This window comes from Lepidochelys kempii, chromosome 13, assembly GCF_965140265.1.
Source record: "Lepidochelys kempii isolate rLepKem1 chromosome 13, rLepKem1.hap2, whole genome shotgun sequence".
In the NCBI taxonomy this organism is placed as follows: Eukaryota; Metazoa; Chordata; order Testudines; family Cheloniidae; genus Lepidochelys; species Lepidochelys kempii.
Window position 1 is genome coordinate 12271986 of NC_133268.1, and position 18436 is coordinate 12290421.

The 18436-nt window shown below is 41.6% G+C and overlaps 1 protein-coding gene across 2 annotated transcripts; it reads right to left on the reverse strand.

Annotated features, from left to right (window-relative positions):
* Window positions 1-770: 770 nt before the first annotated feature.
* Window positions 771-14222, reverse strand: RAE1 (ribonucleic acid export 1). Of its 2 annotated transcripts, none has more exons than XM_073309292.1 (12): window positions 14098-14222; window positions 12847-12943; window positions 12418-12522; window positions 10830-10922; window positions 7953-8039; window positions 7048-7134; window positions 6659-6730; window positions 6023-6130; window positions 4921-5027; window positions 4763-4838; window positions 3980-4174; window positions 771-2048 (listed from the first exon to the last, which is right to left on the reverse strand). In XM_073309292.1, exons 2-12 carry the CDS (start codon window positions 12934-12936, stop codon window positions 1962-1964), a joined length of 1107 nt encoding a protein of 368 aa, XP_073165393.1. In that variant the 5' UTR covers window positions 12937-12943; window positions 14098-14222; the 3' UTR covers window positions 771-1961. The 2 variants fall into 2 exon arrangements, with proteins under 2 accessions (XP_073165393.1, XP_073165394.1); XM_073309293.1 differs by lacking the exon at window positions 12847-12943 and adding an exon at window positions 12981-13071.
* Window positions 14223-18436: the final 4214 nt, after the last annotated feature.

Genomic DNA, 18436 nt, shown 5'->3' on the forward strand with positions numbered 1-18436 from the left:
AGTACTTGTTGGCATTCATAGCATTAATTCATCTGTAGAAACTAGAAATATGCTTAGCACGAATGATTACAATACTATTTTTCTTTCAGAAAACATATGCAAACTTAAAAAATGACATTCAACAAAATAATAACTGCTTAAGCAAACAACCAGTCACGGCTAAAACAGTTGGAAATTCTCATCTCTATTACAAAAAGAATGGGAAACTACTCCATTCTGTGCACTTGAAAACTAAAACCAGACAAACATAGCAGTACAGGGTAGAAACCTATCTTGGATAATTAAACATAATAAAGAGCACCTCTGAGAAATAGTGGCATATTGCATGATTATTCCTCAAAAATGCAGCTAACAGCTGTTAAATCAACACTGCAAACAGAGGAGCACCATTGAGCAAGAGATTTTGATGATAGCATGATTCATTTGTACCAAAAACATGCTGCCAGGTGGTTGGCTGTTGAGATACCAAGGAACTTGATTAATTCCATTAAACAAAAGGCCTTTATATTTAATGAACTAAGAGGAGTAGCATTGAGACAAAAACCACAGGAATGATTTATAATGAAATGGCAAGTGGCAAATGAGGTAGATTTCCAACTCAAGACATTTTTTGTGCAACTGCATTTAGCTGTTGCTTTAGTTTTAGAAGAGAAACCTGAAATTGCATCAGGCAAGCATGTTTGTGCTACATTTCCAAAAGTGGCTTCTTGGCCTTTCATTGCATTCTATTCATATTATTAAAGGAGATTTAGAACTACTGAATACTCAAAAGCATTTAGTAAAAATTTTATTTTAAATGTAGCTATGAATCAGTAATCACAAGTGTTACAATGTATATTTTTACAGAGATCTTTACAATAAGACACGTCTTTGTATACATGGGGGCCCCATTTTTTCCCCAAAAATAATACTCAAAAGGAATAAGCAGTCAGCTTCAAAAAGAAAAAAAAAACTTTGGCATGTGTACAACATTTAGTTAACAAAAATAAACAGTAGCAGATTTGAGTCAGAAAAAACCCACATCATTTTTGCTTAACTTCACAGCACTGTTTAGTCAGGGATGAAACCCACCTGCACTATAAACTATCCAGTATTAAAGTGATCAGCCTTATTTCAGCCTGACAAAAATGTTATGGGGAAATTGGTGGCACACTGAGTTAAAAGAACAGCCTTTCAACTCTGGAGACAAACATCTGGGTGATCAAACAGTTTAGGCCACAAGTGAAAAATCAGTTTGGTGGTCACATCTTAACCATTAGCTGTCTGTCCATGTTACTGAACTATACCACCTGACGCAACTGGCAGTCTCTGCTTAGGACTGGGATAAGGAAGGGCACTGCAAGTTAGGACTGAAGTACACTGTTGGAGTACACGGAAAGAGAAAAGAAGAGTTTGCACAAGGCCTCTCTGTTCTATGTTGGATCTTCGTCACGATTATTGGTCACATACATAAATACCAAATTAATCCAAACCCTGAGGAAAACCAAATTTGCAATGCCTTTCTTTCTGCTATACAGTCGCTAACGCTTCTATATTAAAATCAGAATGACCAGCCCCCTTTGAGACAAGTTATTCATAATTCCCCAAATAGTTAAAAGAAACAGTATCTGCACAAGTTTTCCAGAACTATTGTAAATGTACATATTTTATTGTAGTAATGGTAAAATATTCGCATAGACATACTTGCATTTCTAAACAGTAGAGTAATACCAGTCTTGAATTTAGAGATTTTACAGCAATTACTGCAGAGGAACAGATGTATGGTAAGTCATCCTGCAAATATCAGACGCTCCTGTACACATCAGAATACATAATTCAAATGATGTTCTCCAGCAAGTCAGAATACACTTTGGTATTATTTATAGGCTTTCCTGCTAAATGTTAGCGATCCAAAATTGACAACCTCAAGGGAGTCCAGTGGCAGAAAGGTAATGCTGTAACACCAGTCAGAATTATACACATTACTTCTTATTCCTGGGCTTTAACTCTTCTGCTGCATTACGCAGAAAAATGTAGTTTTTCTTTTGTGGATTATAAAATTCGTGGCCCTAAAAAAGAGAAAAAAAGTTAGCTATATTTATCTTATTCAAAGTATCAACTTAATCTTGAAATACAAGAAGCTGAACATTCCGTCAATTCGATTTAGTGAGACTTTACAATTTAAAAATATGGACTTTTAAAGATCAGATTTACTATGCAACCCAGGGGAAATATTGGTGGGTGTGCACTATAATTAGAAACAATTCACTAAGCAAGGCAACTTTCAAAACAGGTCTTTAAGCTTAGAGTGAAGGAACATTCCTTAAACTTTTGCTTTACATGCAAAATTCAAGTAGTTTGGGAGTTAAGAGAAGTAAAAAGATTGTTCTAGACAGGGATAAGAATGAAGAGGGGACATTATAAAGATACTACAGCCTTACTGTACATTCTGTCTTTTGAGCCAAACAAAAGAGGGCCAAATTTTCAAACAGTGAAGTGCAGGGTCCACACACAATTATACAATTACTTTTAGTTATCAATTGTGAATATAAATCTAGTATTCCGCATGTGAAAATGAGTAACTGTCAATACTTATTTGCATATACAAATGCCAAGTGCACACACCCATTGCAATAACATCATGAATAATTCAGGTCTTAAAAGGCACGTAAGATCTTAGGTCTCTTTGAAAATCTGGCTCTCTTTTCTGGCATCTGGATTTCCTTGGTTTTCTTTATTCAGACACTGACATTAAAATTATGCATTGGGTTGTAATAGTTAAGTTATGGACTTTCATTCCTTGAAAGAAAAATGGAATCTAGAAAGGAGACTTACTGCCTACCAACTCAAGTTTCACTACTAAATATCAGTTCATAATCTACAGATCTGAAAGATCAGTTAGTTCATATAAGCCAGGTTTCAGAGTAACAGCCGTGTTAGTCTGTATTCGCAAAAAGAAAAGGAGGACTTGTGGCACCTTAGAGACTAACCAATTTATTAGAGCATAAGCTTTCGTGAGCTACAGCTCAGGCTGTAGCTCACGAAAGCTTATGCTCTAATAAATTGGTTAGTCTCTAAGGTGCCACAAGTCCTCCTTTTCTTTTTTCATATAAGCCAACGTGTCCCATTCATGCAAGTAAAAGGCTTATGTCTTTGACTGTAACAATAAAAGTAAAATTATAGTGTTTCTCATCCAGCAGGACCATAAAGCACATTAGTAAATTTAACTACATACAGATATCACTTTATCTACAAATGAACTCCTGAGATGTGACATGCCACTGTTCAAGAATGAACAGCAAATCTCCAACAGTTTACAATAGGAAATGAAAGATACTTCATCAAATTTAAAGTACAACACAAGGTATAATAGAAAGAATAATGCTACTGTAAACAACTATTAGTATTGGTTAGATTTCAACCTTCCTTTTTTCAAACTACTAATTGTATTGTCTCATTCTGTGATTCTATCAGGTCTCAATATCTTCGCTCCGAGTGCATACTGGGAAGACCGACCTTAAACCATCACAAAGGAGCTGTAGAAAGTGGTATTGGAAATTAAATCCATAACACTCACCCACTTGTTTAATAAAAGTAACCATGTCCCAGCATGTTTTTTAGCAGTGCTCTAGGTGTGCTCTTTGGAAGAGATGCAGTATCAATTTTACTTATGGTATGATCCCACGGTATTCTTCCCATTAGCATTCACATTTGGAACAAATTCCTAAATCAGGTAACTATGTTCAGCCTATATTCAGTTGGGTAAGATATTCTTTGTTTCTTGGCTTAAACAACTATGTACTGATTCTGTGCTAAGTTTCATCTGAAAGGTGGCTAAAGTGATCCCATATCAACCTATTCCCAATCTCCCGAGTGTATTTAGAAGACTTTATTAATACCTGTAAAGAACTTTGAGACTCTCAGATGAAAAGGACTACTGAAATATTGTCTTCTTAGTTCACAACCACTGATACGAATTTTAAATGTTAATCCTTCTTACCTTGGACCAGTCATAACTGGAAGCATATGCAAAAATATTCCCATTATGGTTAAAACAACAAGCAGATATCGGCTGGTCAAGCTGTTCTGATGTTTTTAGCTTTGTTCGTGCATCTTTATCCCAAAAGCTGAATCTACCATCAGATCCTACAGTTGCAAGGGTGCCATGGGCAGGATGAAATGCTATCCCATTTACCTGCAGTTATACAAACCATCACATAAAACAACCAACAATAGACAAGATGGAGTTTTACACTGCATATACTGTAGTCAGTGAGTGTAAATATATTATGTGCAGATTTACCTAATTTAAATTAAGACTGGTTGCATTTTAGTCTTGACAATGCATTTTTTGGCCAAAAATCATTTGTTCCTCCTGACCAGGTATACTTTAAATACAAATTCCCATTAGAGAACACAGTAATTCCCTTGGTGTTGAACAGATTCTTAAGCAGAGGCTTAATGAGTACTATGTTTTCCCATAAACAAAAACTTGGGTACAGAAAAATATATTGAATGCATTGTCCTAATAAGTCTTAATAGAAAGTCAGCCAAGTTGTGGGTTTTTTGGTTGTTTATAACAAAGGGCAGAATACTTTGCCTACTCCTATTTTAATATTTGCATATAATTTTTCCTCTAAGCATAAGCAAAAGAACACTTTAGGTACAAGAAAAGGTCAAAGAAAAGAGCATTAATGGTAGATTTCATACAAAATTGTTTATTATGTGTATGTAGCTTCTAACTGCACTACAAATATGATGCAATGATGTGCTGAATACTTACAGCATAGATATCCTGAGGTGCAGATGTATTTGTTCCATTGGAGCGATGACATTTAAAAGTGAAGTTATCTTTAGCTCTGAAAAGAAAGATATTCCTTCACATTTTCTTAATTTCAAAATTAACAATATAATGCAGAGTGTTTTAAAAATCACACTTACGGATTTGGTGGGTTGATATAGTGAATCGCTACCCTTCCTTCTATACTTCCAAGGGCAAATCCAGTAGGTTTGTTCACTTTGTCTTTAAAAATAGCAACACAGCGATGCTAAATTTGAGAAAGATACAGAGCATTTTAGACAGAAGCTTAAGGCCAGATTTTCTAAACATTGCCTCTCTATGGGGGCACAACTCACTGCATGTACTAACACCACACGGAGAAAAGCACATACAATATTAGAAAATGGGTCAAAGCCCCTCTGAAAATTTGGACCTGAATATCTACATTTCTGAATTCACTTGGGGATCAGTAGCAGACATTCCCTCAAAACGAACACAACAGCTTTCCTCCTTCACCAAGGAATTACACATACAAAAATCTTTTGCATATTAGGTGACATGACTGAATTTGAAAGATTTCTCAAAATTCCATGTCCCAAACTATACATTAATATAGTGAGGAAAAATTACTATATTCTAGCAAGATACCATCAATCCTGCTTCTCTGGAAGAACTACCTGTTATACAATACAGCACTGTATTAGTCTTGTTAAGAACAAACAGGAAGAAGGGAGACTGACATTTTGGACCAAAATTAAAAACAATAATGAAATTGAACTGTGAGCCTGATCCTGCAAGTCTTCCTCTCCACAGGTGCCAAAATGTGCTTGCAATGGGTTTGCAGGATCTGTCCCATTAAGCTGAACTGTAAAGTTTTTAGTATTTAACTAAAATAGTTCCTGATTTTAGTTGTAAATATTCAGATATATTTCATTAAAATATTGTAATGCATAGTCTTTCACTGTTCCTTATTCCTATAAAGAAAGCCAGTCAAATTACTTCATTTGAAATAAATCTTAATACATTTCTTAATGCCATGTGTTTTCAAGAAACCTTTTTCAGTTGAAGTCATCCACTTGGAAGGAGATATGTACAACAGAGTTGCAGAATATACACCACATTGAAAGTCTAAGTGTATTCAGGGGCACAAACTATACGGAATGGAGAGAATGTAGTTTTAATTTTTTATTATTTTTAAGAATTTAAACCACCATTTTATATGCTGCATTAATAAACTTGTAATAAATATAATTAATGATTTACCTGGTGTTTCAGTGGAGATTCTATTCTTCTAAATTCAGAAGGCTGATTCTCCAACTGGTATACTATCAAACCCCTTTCCGCAGTTGCGACAACTGCCATGGGATGCACCTGAACAAGGACGAGAGGGACTGGTTGGAAGAGACTAGGCTACGTTAATTTCACAACAGAGAATTTTATCTCCTTCAAGTTACTTATTTCACCCAAACCCCTCAAAAAGTCAACTCAAAGGAGCAAGACTGTTAGTTCTGGTAGAAGGTGACCCATAGACTGAAAATTTTATCTGCAGAATAGGTACAGCAAGGGCAATAGTAGCACAGGCTTCTTCCAACATGAAGCATAAATTCTGATATGGGCAAGGAAGCAAGGGCAGTTCAGTTTCAGTGTCAATTCTATTTTTGGCCTCTCTCCTCTTAATGCCAAGAAGGCCACTACTAGTGCTTCATAGGAAGGGAATGTCGATCCACCTGGAACTAGACTGAGATCAAACAGCTGTCAAAGAGTAACTTTTATTTAATAGTAACCTGGGCTGGTTTCATATGACCTAGATATCATGGGCTTTGAAGCCATTAATCCTCTGAGCAAACTAGTTCCCACAAATTTCATTTTTATGAAACAGGAGTTTATTGATTGGCTTACCACATCAGCACAGTAGCATCTTTCAGGCAGCTGTAATGTCATCATAGGAGTTGGTGATCGTGTATCCCAGAACTAAGGAAAAAAAGAAAATCAATGGATTTAAAAGACTTGAAGAATTTCTTTTGCCATCAAATTACCATATAAGCAGTTAGAAATATTGGAACTGATTACTTTAGCACAATGAGCCTGGCCACATTTTCATTTTAAGTTGTTTACAACTGGCCAGAGGGGGATAAAACACATTTTCTTAGGGCTAGAAATTATCACCAATAAAAGTGACCTCTTGATTTTTTAAATTAGTATATTTCAGCAAAATTTATAGTAAACGCTTCCAGTTTTACGTATATTAGCATAGTATAAAATCCATTTATCAGGTACAATTTTCATACCTTCAAAGTTTTATCCCAACTTCCTGTCATCACACAGCTATAGTTTGGTGCTTTAATCCAATGGACAGTCTTAACGGGGGCTTCATGCTAAAGGAAAACAACCAAGAACAATGCACATACGTTCTTTTAAAATAACAGCCTGTATCACTTTTTGGTTGTGTACAGCAAAAGAATGGTACAAAGGCAGGATATAAATGTTTATTAAATCACCACTACAACCAAAATTTGTATGCTTCACCACAACTAAACTATAAGAAAAGAGTGAACATTTTCACTTATTTAATTTCACATATCATAGAGACTTTACATTAACAGAAATAAGTGTTTCATATTAGAGTAAAAATATGCACTAAAGTTGAATGTAGATATCAGATTCTATTAACAGTGCACTTATGAAGTCAATACCCTCATGAAAGAGAACTCAACAATTACATATAAGCTCTGTTTTCCTACAATCTTAGAGCTCATCCAAAATCTATGTAAAAAAGACTGGAGAGCAGAACAAACTATCAGTGAAACAGAGCAAGAAAGCAGCACAGAGGACTGGGTAACTGAAACAAAGAAAGCAAAGTGGAGCCAAAATGAGGTGGAGAAGCAACAATGGGTAATCAAAGGAGGAATCAGTCTGCAGCTGGGTGCTACAGGGAGGCCGTAAGGGATGGGAAATCCCTTGGGGGCACACAGGACTTTTGCCTAAGATTTGATTTAACTAGGTCCCAGTAATCATCAGTTACGGCCACCTTAAAATTTAGCTAGCAATTTGACAGGCATCTTCCTCATCTAATTGGAAAATGTTGAGTGTTATTTTAAATTGATAGTAAAGATTCCTTTTTTTTAAAAGATTTATTTAAAAGAAGTGATGCTTTAGCATCTCTCTTGAGGGAAAGAACTTGGGAGTTACTTACCTGTGCAATTTGTATGGCCTGGTTACTGTTGAGATCCCACATTTTGGCGGTTTTATCACAAGAGGCAGTAAATACTTTACTCCCATCCTAAAATGAGAGAAAAATAATTCAGTTTCATAATTTTAAAAGATTAAATATTAACTGCACCACAGTACATGTAATTTTATGTTTGTAATATCCAATACCCATTAAAGAATTGCTGGGCCTGATTCTTCACTGCCTAGTACTTGTGTAGTCATTTAATAAAATGGGTATGTATAATAATACTATTCTGAGAGTATTTGCATAGGAGTAAGCGACTATATTCGGTGCAAGGTGACCTACTCCTGGGGGAATTCTGTGCCACTCACTGCGCGTGTATAGAATTCATGTCCCCCGCATAAAAATGACTTTCTGACAGGGAAGCAAAAGGAAGCTGCAAGAGCAGTCACGCAGCACTCCCTAGCTGCACAGGTACATCATTTCAGGCACCTGGAGCAGCTGGCAGAGAGGTAAACCATCGCAGGTTGGGGACACCCCAGCGAGTGGCTCCTACTCCAAGTCGGGATCAGCTGATAGTCCTGGCTGGGCTGGAGGCAAGAGAGGATGAGACTTCTTTCCCTGCATGGAGTGGCTGGGGCCATGTCAGACCCACCCCCAGAAACTTCCCCCAGCTGCAGGAAGCTCAGCATCCTCCCCACTTCCTGCCCCCATTGCTCCTCAGCAGTCGGGGGAGGGGTCACCGTAAAGGGAGCTGCTCCCCCATCTGCCCAATCTCCATGTATCTGGACCTCTCATACCCAGACACCCCTACCAAGTTTCACCCTGTACACTGAGAACCCCCCTAGCCCTCCATAACTGAACCCCACCCCACTGAACCTCAAGCCCTGCATCTGGAACCCCTGCACCAAGGCCCCCCACCTCCGGAGCCCCAACCATGCACCCAGACCACCCCCACTGAACTCCTTGCACTCAAACCCCCACTCTGGTGAGCCCCACCCCTCTGCACCACCTGCGCCCCCCCATCGAGACCCCCATACCATTGATCCCAAACTAGCTGCATCCAGACCCCCACCCCACCATGCCCTACTCCCCCAGACCCCACTGCTGAGACTCCCACACCCAGACCTCTCCGCTAAGCCCCAACCACTTTTACCTGGAAACCCCTGCAGAGTCCCATTGCCCCTGCACCTGCCCCACCCCGCCCAACGAGCCTCTGTGCATCCAGATTCCCCCACACACACACACACTAGACCCCCAAGCTGCCTGCACCCAGATTGTCTCACACAGAATCCTCTTACCCCACATCTGGATCCCCCCCACGCTGAGCCCCTCCACATTTGGATCCTGCCTGGTTAAACCTGCCTGCCCCACACCTGGTGCACCTGGCTCCAGAGTGTTTCTGGAGCAGGCCCAGGCCTTGTGCTGTGTCAGAGTCAGGTGCAGCGTCACCACTGAGTCCGTGTCCCAAAGGTAGGGGGTGGGGAGGCTGCAGGGTGATCTCTCACCTTCGTGCAGCCAGTGGCCTGTGCTCCCCACTGCCATGCTGGAGACTCTGCATTTATTTATTGACAAATTAAACTTGGAGAATATTGCAGAATTTTACAATATTGTGCGCATAATTTTGAATTATTTGGCGCAGAATGCCCTCAGGAGTAAAGATAATGGAGAATCAGGCCAATTGTCCAAAAAACAAACATACAAAACAGCATTTTGCCTAATGTTCATTATCTGAATCACTCTCTCAACCGTTATGTACTGTTTGTCACTACATTTATCTGAATTGACAAACACGTTGAGATTGCTATCCAGTTGAATAGACTGATATTGTCCTGTTCTACTGCTTAACAGCAGTCCAAAATTCTACTTCATACCTTTCTCCTAATTGTTTTCTAGTCTTATAAATATGCAATGCTTTTTCTAATCAAAGAGTGGACACACAAGATAAGATGCCCCAAAAAACTGAGAAGCATCTTAGATCTCAAAGGAATGGCATTTTATTTTTTTTAAAAGAGGATAGCGAACAACATGCCAATATTCCACTGTTTTCCTTTTTCCAATACTTACAAAATATTGCACAGAAGAATATACTGATACTAGTATTTACTAACTTTTGACAAGTGTTTTAATTGGTCAAATCATAACCATGCAGTTTCAAACTGTCATAATAGTCTACTCATGTAAGGAAGTCTCACATATTAATTTAAACAAAACCCTAAAAATAATTTCATTCATAGACCAAACTGTGAGAGAAAAAACAAAGAACAAAAAAGTGTTGATCAAAACTGAAAGAGCACAAAATTCAAACTATGAACGGGAATGAAACAAAACATTCCGCAATTATGCTTAAAATAGTAAAAAGAAAAGGAGGACTTGTGGCACTTTAGAGACTAACAAATTTATTTGAGCATAAGCTTTCGTGAGCTACATGAATGCATCCGATGAAGTGAGCTGTAGCTCATGAAAGCTTATGCTCAAATAAATTTGTTAGTCTCTAAGGTGCCACCAGTCCTCCTTTTCTTTTTGCGGATACAGACTAACACGGCTGCTACTCTGAAACCTGTCATTATGCTTAAAGTAGTAATATTCTAGGGTGAAATTCACTCCAGTACATAAGACTTATGGAAGGCCTTTTGTACTACCACAAATTATTGAAAACTGTACTAGCTATTAACAGCTTAAAACAACCTCCTACCATTGCATCTGTACACCCAAGTAGTAGTCTAATTTATTAAAACAAACGAACCATGAATTTAGACGACAAAAATCTATGCTACAATTTTAGGATTATCTACATTTTAAGTCTGTGTGTGTTTTGAAACTAGAAGTAAAGATATTTGTTTTCTGGATAAAGTTATCAATTTCTTTGAAAATACTTTTTGAAACAAAGGAACATACATCACTCCAACACACATCTAGCACAGGCCCTGTGTGCATCTGCTGAGCTTTCGGAATTGTCTGTCCATTATCTTGAACTTCCCAACACCGAACCTATGAGAAAAGATGCACATATCAATTTAGTAATATAGTACTATTGTTTACGTACCCAGGAATGTGCTAGATGTCTCTCAGAAACAAGGCAATGCCTCTGTCCTGAAGAACTTACCCTTACTTAACACACCGAATTTAGATGGAGGGGAAGAAGGGAAGAGGAAAGGCAACAGTTACAATCATACAATTGCCAATCATAACCCTTTCGGATTTTGCCTTTGATGTCAGCAACACGGAGCATTTCCTATATTTACCAGTGTACATTTAACTGTGGATAATCCTTTTTCAAATTGTACCAAGCTTTTGGCTTAAACGATGTCTTGTGGCAATGAGTTTCCCAGATTAAGCACTATGTAAAGGAATGTTTTCTATCAATTTCTTTTACATTTACAATTTCACTGAATAGCCCATTACTTTTGTATTATGAGAAAGGAACGATAAATAGGAGCACCTATTAAGAATTCAAATGCTATAGAGATTCATGGTTTTTTTTAATTACTGAAAACGTTCAGAAAAACCATTAACTCCCTTCGCTCAATACTTGTTGTTTAATCTAAATTAAACTGGGAACTGCAAGATCTTTGATATTGGACTGAACTTTGTCTAGTTCAGGAGACCCCAATCTTTTAACAGCATGAACATCTTAACATTGAGATTGACTTGTGGACCACGTTCCCTCCCATTCACAATTGCACAGACCACCTCACCTCCTACTGGAAATCAAATAGCATCCATACATAAACTACACCAACTTTTCACTTTGAAAATGAAAATTAGGGAACTATTCAGGCGGGAGCCAGCACCGAGACTAATTCACTGTGGACTGCTGGCTGTCCACATACCACAGTTTGGGAAAATCTGCATCTGCTGAAATTCCAACCTCTTACAACAATACTCTGAATCATAACCTGTATCTGCATAGCATACAACAACTGCCTGAGGAACAGATATGGAGAGGAGGGGATTATTTTCTTCTGTTTAGTGAAAGTAGCAGACAAATGTAACAAATACATATGCTACAGAGACTAGTCCTCTCTACAGATATACAAATTGGACTAGCCGTTATAGAGCACAGAATCAAGAAGTAAAAGTCATTCCCTTGAGCTGAAGTTTAAATGACACTGTCAGCTTGAAATGCTGTCAACTTCAAAAAATTTATTAAAAGTAATTTCGGGTACTACGCCTGCCCTTTGCTGATTTTCATGTTTACAAAACCATATTTCTGTTTTTTAAAAGTTATTTTCTGTGCCCTAGAGCTATACAATGAAACAAAGAAAATAAGGGAAAAACTGACTTTTCAGATGAAACAACAAAACTTGTTTTAGGCAAACTTCTGTCAATTAAATAAAGGAAAATGGGGGAAAAAAGCTCTTTTCCTCCAATCTTTAAACTCCAGCAATCTTAAGTATAACTTGTAACAAGAGTAGGTAAGTATGTATCAGGCTAAAGAGATTTAAACTGTCCTTTCTACAGACAACGCTCATTTAATACTTACATCATTTGCCCAGGATCCTGCAATAAGGAAGTTACCCGGCAATGCTAGGGGACTGAAAGCTAAACAACCAATGCTGTCATCAGGTGGAGATGTAACTTCAATATCCTGTAAAAAAGCCAAAAAAACAAAACAAAACCCCAAATATTTATACGTCATAGAACTTAACAATGTGTCTTCTAGTCATAGTGCAAATTAACAAAGCACTGAGTTTTGCAAAATAGATAGTACATGAAAAAAGTATTAAAAGGGCATATTAAAAAAGGATATTCATACTGCATTTGATAACAAACCCTGAAACTTCTCAATACTTAGGAAGAATGAGTTTGGGGAAAGAGAGAAAATAAATAAATACATGATCATGTTCACTCCTAATTCATGGAAAGGAGATTGCCTGATACCCACTGTTTACAAGTAGGTTAATACAAGTACCTTCATGGGGTTGTGATTATCTGTTGCTGTATTTCCAAACATGCTGGTACCACCAGCTCCAAACCCTGAGGTTGATCCAAACAAACTCATCTTGGCCCTGCAAATGACAAGAATGCCCATTAAAAGCAACAGACCTTTACTTGGGGACATAGGAAGTGTTGTACCAAATCAGAGTGGTCCATCTAGTTCAGTATCCTTTCTCTAACAGCCAGTACCAGATGCTCTCTAGAGAAAGGTGTGGGGGAAATAAACAACATAGTGGATAATTATAAAATAACCTGCCCACAAAATAAGTTTCTTCCTATCCCTATCAGAGATTTAACTTTTGTGTGTGTGTGTGCAAGATTCTGCAATGCTTATTCAGCTCAAGTGTTGGCCTTGGCCTCAGCCTCACCCTCATTTTCCCCAGAAAAATCTGATTTTGGAGGGTCAACAATTCCTCCAATGAGCAATAACTACGCACAGATCATCTTAATCTCATTGGTTATGTCTCTGCACAAGCCCAGAGAGCTTTGAAAAACATTGCTACCTTTGTCTTTCTTATTATTTATGTTAATAACAGTATTTTTGCTCATGCAACACTCCAAACACCCTTTGGAAACAGAGAAGAAACTTCATAAATAAAAGCTGTTACATTGGGGAAGCGTAAACAGGGAGAGGGAGGAGGATACTTTCTAATCAGGTAGGACCATTTGCTGAGGCCTGTATAATAAACATTGACAGGTCAGCAGATGGGGGAGGGTGTAAGATCAATTGTTTCAATCAATTTACATGTCTGAGGAGCAGTTTACATTGAGGCAGGGAGCATTAGGAGGGGAAATAGGGGCACTAGGGCAGGGAGGAAGGAGCAGTTGTTGGCTGACAAGAGAGAGCCGGGGCCGGTTGCTGGGGGATGGGGCAGGAGAGAGCCGGGGCCGGTTGCTGGGGGATGGGGCAGGAGAGAGCCGGGGCCGGTTGCTGGGGGATGGGGCAGGAGAGAGCCGGGGCCGGTTGCTGGGGGATGGGGCAGGAGAGAGCCGGGGCCGGTTGCTGGGGGATGGGGCAGGAGAGAGCTGGGGCCGGTTGCTGGGGGCAGCAGGGAAACAGGGAGCGGCCGCCCGGTGCCCATCGGGAGCTCTCCAGAGGAGAGCGGGCCAGCGGCGGATGTGGAGGAAAGGGGTGCCAGGCAGGGAGGCGCTGAGGGGGGCAGGGGAGGTGCTGGGCTGAGACACCCGACTAGGCCTGCCCCGGCGAGGGCCACTCCGCACTTACCCAAGAGCCGGGCGAGCTCCTGAGGGAGCGTGAGGCGAGGAGCGCGCTTCGGGCGGGAGGCAGCGGCGCGGCACCACCGGCTCACGCACGGCCGAGCCGGAACAGGCCGCTTCCCACCGCGCATGCGCTAGCCGGAGCTGAGCTCACAGAGGGCGCCCGCGCCTGTTCGGGAAAAGAGGCGGGGCTGACTCTGAGCTGGGCCGAGGGGGGCACGAGAGGGCTGCCGGACATGGGATGGTGGGGCGGGAACGGGGTCATGTGACCAGGCACATCGCACGCTCACCGGCCTATGGTGTTGCGCGTGTTAGCGAGGCCCATGTAGCAGAGGGGTGTGGGCAACTCTCTGCTGTTTTTCCCCCATCAAGAAGGAGAACTGTTATCATGCATTTAATTATACCAGCTTCTCAGGGGGACGCCCAAAGACAAGAGGGAGGCACCAGCTAAAAAGGTGCATCTGATCACTTAAATTCTCTTCCCAAAAGGCTAAACAAACCTTTAAAGATTACAAAGATGGAAACATACTTAATGAAAATGTACTTAAATAATTAACACCTTCTGAAGAAGAATGGACATGTAATACACTATGTTGGGATGGTGGAACAGGACCAACTGCGTTTGCGATGTTTATATCAAGCAATGTAGGACAGTGCTACATCAGTTACCAGCTAGAGAAAAGTGGAATTTTAATGATCGTAAGAATTTATTACAACTACTGATTAAACAAAACACCAGTGCATTAATTTTCTGGTCTAGGCTATTTTTGTAGCTAGACACTTGAAGTGATGCAAATGACAGAGTGCCACAATGCAGCAGAACTAAGGTACAGTACAGTAGGTAGAAAGAAAAAGTGGTTCTCTTTTAAATAAAAGAACAAGTGATGTAGTCTACAGACTTTTTTCTTTGTCAGGTACTAATTTGATGTACTATACCTTAAATTGCAGTTCTATGAAAAGTAACTGTAGCAACAGCACGTTCTTATTCATAAATTCATGGATTCCAAGGCTAGAAGGGACCACTGTGATGCTTTAAGCTGACCTCCTGTATAACACGGACCATAGAACTTCCACCCAAAAATTCCTAGACCATATCTTTTAGAAAAGCATCTGCTAGAGTCACTCTCTCTGCATTCAGTCATATATAATTACTTAACTTATTTTTTGTCACTACTATTTTTTATTCCTGTCAGCATTTTAGCACCAACAAAATTAAGGGCATGGCTACACTTGCAGATGTAGAGTGCTGTGAGTTAAACCTGCCTTCGTAGAGCGCAGTAGGGAAAGCACTGCAATCTGTCCACACTGACAGCTGCAAGCGCACTGGCGTGGCCACATTTGCGGCACTTGCAGTGGCATTGGGAGCGGTGCATTATGGGGCAGCTATCCCAGAGAGCACCTCTTCCCATTCTGGCGCTGTGGCTTGTGGGAAGGGGGTGGGGAGTGTGGGACATTCTGGGTCCTGTCCCAATACCCCATGATGCATCGGTTCGCATCCCAGCATTCCCTTTGCTTCTGTCCACATTTGATGCCATCTTTCACCACTTTTTGTCCTGAGCGTTCTGTCTTCCCTTTTGGTTTGCGGGAATGGAGCCTGAACTGCTGAGGAGTATGCTGATGAGTCTCGCCAGCACGTCACGTTTGGCAAATGAGTTATTCCTTATGATCCAAAGTGATAGTGAGGGCTCCGACAATATCGACTCGAGTAACGCATATGACACGAGTTTGCTTGTGGCATTCATGGACATGCTCACCACCGTGGAACGCCGCTTTTGGGCTTGGGAAACAAGCATTGAGTGGTGGGATCACGTCGTCATGACGAGCAATGGCTGCAGAACTTTCAGATCAGAAAAGCCACTTTCATGGGACTGTCTGAGGAGCTCGCCCCCACCCTCTGGCGCAAGGACACGGGATTGAGAGCTGCCCTGATGATGGAGAAGCAGGCAGCTATTGCAATCTGGAAGCTGGCAGCTCCAGACAGCTACCGATCAGTCACTAACCAGTTTGGAGTGGGGAAGTTGACTGTTGGAATCGTGTTGATGCAAGTTTGCAGGGCCATTAATTGCATCCTGCTCAGAAGAACCGGGACTCTGGGTAACGTGCATGACATTGTGGCTGGCTTTGCACAAATGGGTTTCCCTAACTGCAGATGGGCGATAGATAGGACGCATATTCCAATTCTGGCACCAGCCTACCTAGCCTCCAAGTACGTTAATCGGAAGGGGTATTTCTCAATGGTTCTCCAGGCACTTGTGGATCACCATGGGCATTTCATTGACATTAACACAAGCTGGCCTGGAAAGGTGCATGACGCATGCATCTTTCGGAACACTGGCCTGTTCAGGAAGCTGCAAGCCGGGCCTTCTCTACCAGACCAGAAGATCACTGTAGGGGAAGTCAAAATACCCATTGTGATCACTGGAGACCCCGCTTACCCTTTAATGCCGTGGCTCATGAAACCCTACACAGGGAGCCTTGACAGCAGCAAGGAGCGGTTCAACAACAGGCTGAGCAGGTGCAGAATGACTGTGGAGTGTGCTTTTGGCCATTTAAAGGGCCGCTGGAGCTCTCTGTATGGGAAGCTAGACCTGGTCGATGATAGCATCTCCGCGGTTATATCCGCGTGCTGTACCCTCTATAACATTTGTGAAGGGAAGGGTGAAAGATTCACTCAGGCATGGAACTCGGAGGTTCAACACCTGGAGGCTGAATTTGAACAGCCAGAGTGCAGGGCTATTAGAGGGTCCCAGTGTGGGGCTGCAAGGATTAGGGATGCTTTGAGGGAGCAATTTGAGGCTGAAAGCTACCAGTAACGTCTGGTGCCCTGCACAGGAGTGGTTCCAGTGTTAGTAGGAATCTGTGTTTGCTATGCTGAATTGCAGTGCCTATTTCTTTCCTGGGCCAAGGTATCTTTTATTTTATGCAATAATAAAAAATGTTTTCAAAGCCAAAAAATCCATTTATTGAAAAGAGACAACTTCTTGAGAAACAGAAAGGGCCAAGGGCGTGGGGTGGAGAACGGTACAATCACAGATTCGCGTATGTCCTGTCTGGAGTGCTGTGCAATGAGTGCTAGACTTCAGGTTGGCTATACTGCATGGTGATGAGGGTTGAGTGCAGTGGGTAAGGGTCACAGTTTTCAGGGCTGGGTGGTGAAGCTACAGGTGTTGGAGGCAGCTGGTGGCGGTAAGAATCCGGATGTTGGGGAAAGTGGCTTGGAGGTGACATGGGGGCAAAAGGGAAAGAGTTTTGGGACAAGGGCTGCGGGGGGGGGGGCGCAGTAGTGTTCCGCCTGCATTGCTATGAGCGCCTGTATTGAGTCCGCTTGCCGCTCCATGATGCTTAGCAGCCGATCTGTGCTTTGGTGCCGGTGATCCGCACTCTGCTGGCAGACCCTCCTTTCACTCTCCTGCCACTCCTGCACTTTTTGATTTTCGTTACTTGAATGCTGCATTACTTCGTGCAACATGTCTTCCTTGCTTCTACGTGGCCTCTTTCTGATTCTTTGGAGTCTTTCGGCTGGTGATAACATGGACGGCTGAGATCTCAATGTTGCATCTGTAAAGGCAAAATGCAACACTTAACAGAGACAACATTGTTCACGCCAGACAGAGCAGTGATTCCCCCATACTTAAGGGCAAGCACAGTCTACACAATAGCATAATTTGCCCGTCCCAAAGCGAGTGCACATAACCCACGGGAGCCCCAAAATGGTGAGTAAGCAGAGTCAAGCATGACTGATTGTTTCACGGCTGTACTTTCCTCTGGGTTTCTGTGCCTTGGGGAGAGCCAACAGTGGCAGGGGGCCCCTATACTGAACACTGTCCCCACATTTTCCACAGGAGTTCGTCCTGGAAGATATCTCGCTGCTGAGGGTGACCTGGGAAGCAAGGGAGGGTCTTCTACTGCAATGTGGCTTCCGCCCTGGCCCATATGCAGCTTGCCTGTGTGCAGCAATGGTCTCCCCACCCCTCACGGCACAGTGATATTGACAAGTTAGGCTGACTGGAACAAGGACCACAGTGGCTCTCCCAAGAAACCTGCGCAAGCGCATTGCCCAGGTTCTGGATGAGACATTTGAAGACATCACTGAGGCTGATTACCGCAATGTGAAAGAGTGCATCAACGCCCTATTCTGCATCTAGGCATGCATGCAGCCCTAACCCTCCTTGCCCCAAGAGCCCGCACCGAATAATTTCCTTCCCAAAATAAAAGCTGCTTACCGGGAACCTCCTCTGGTGTTTGTCCTTCCCCAAACACCAGCTGCCGCGACTGGCTACCTTCCTCCTGGCTTGAGAACAGCTCCTAGCTGCACATATCTAGGGATTCCCGGGTGTCTTCCTCTG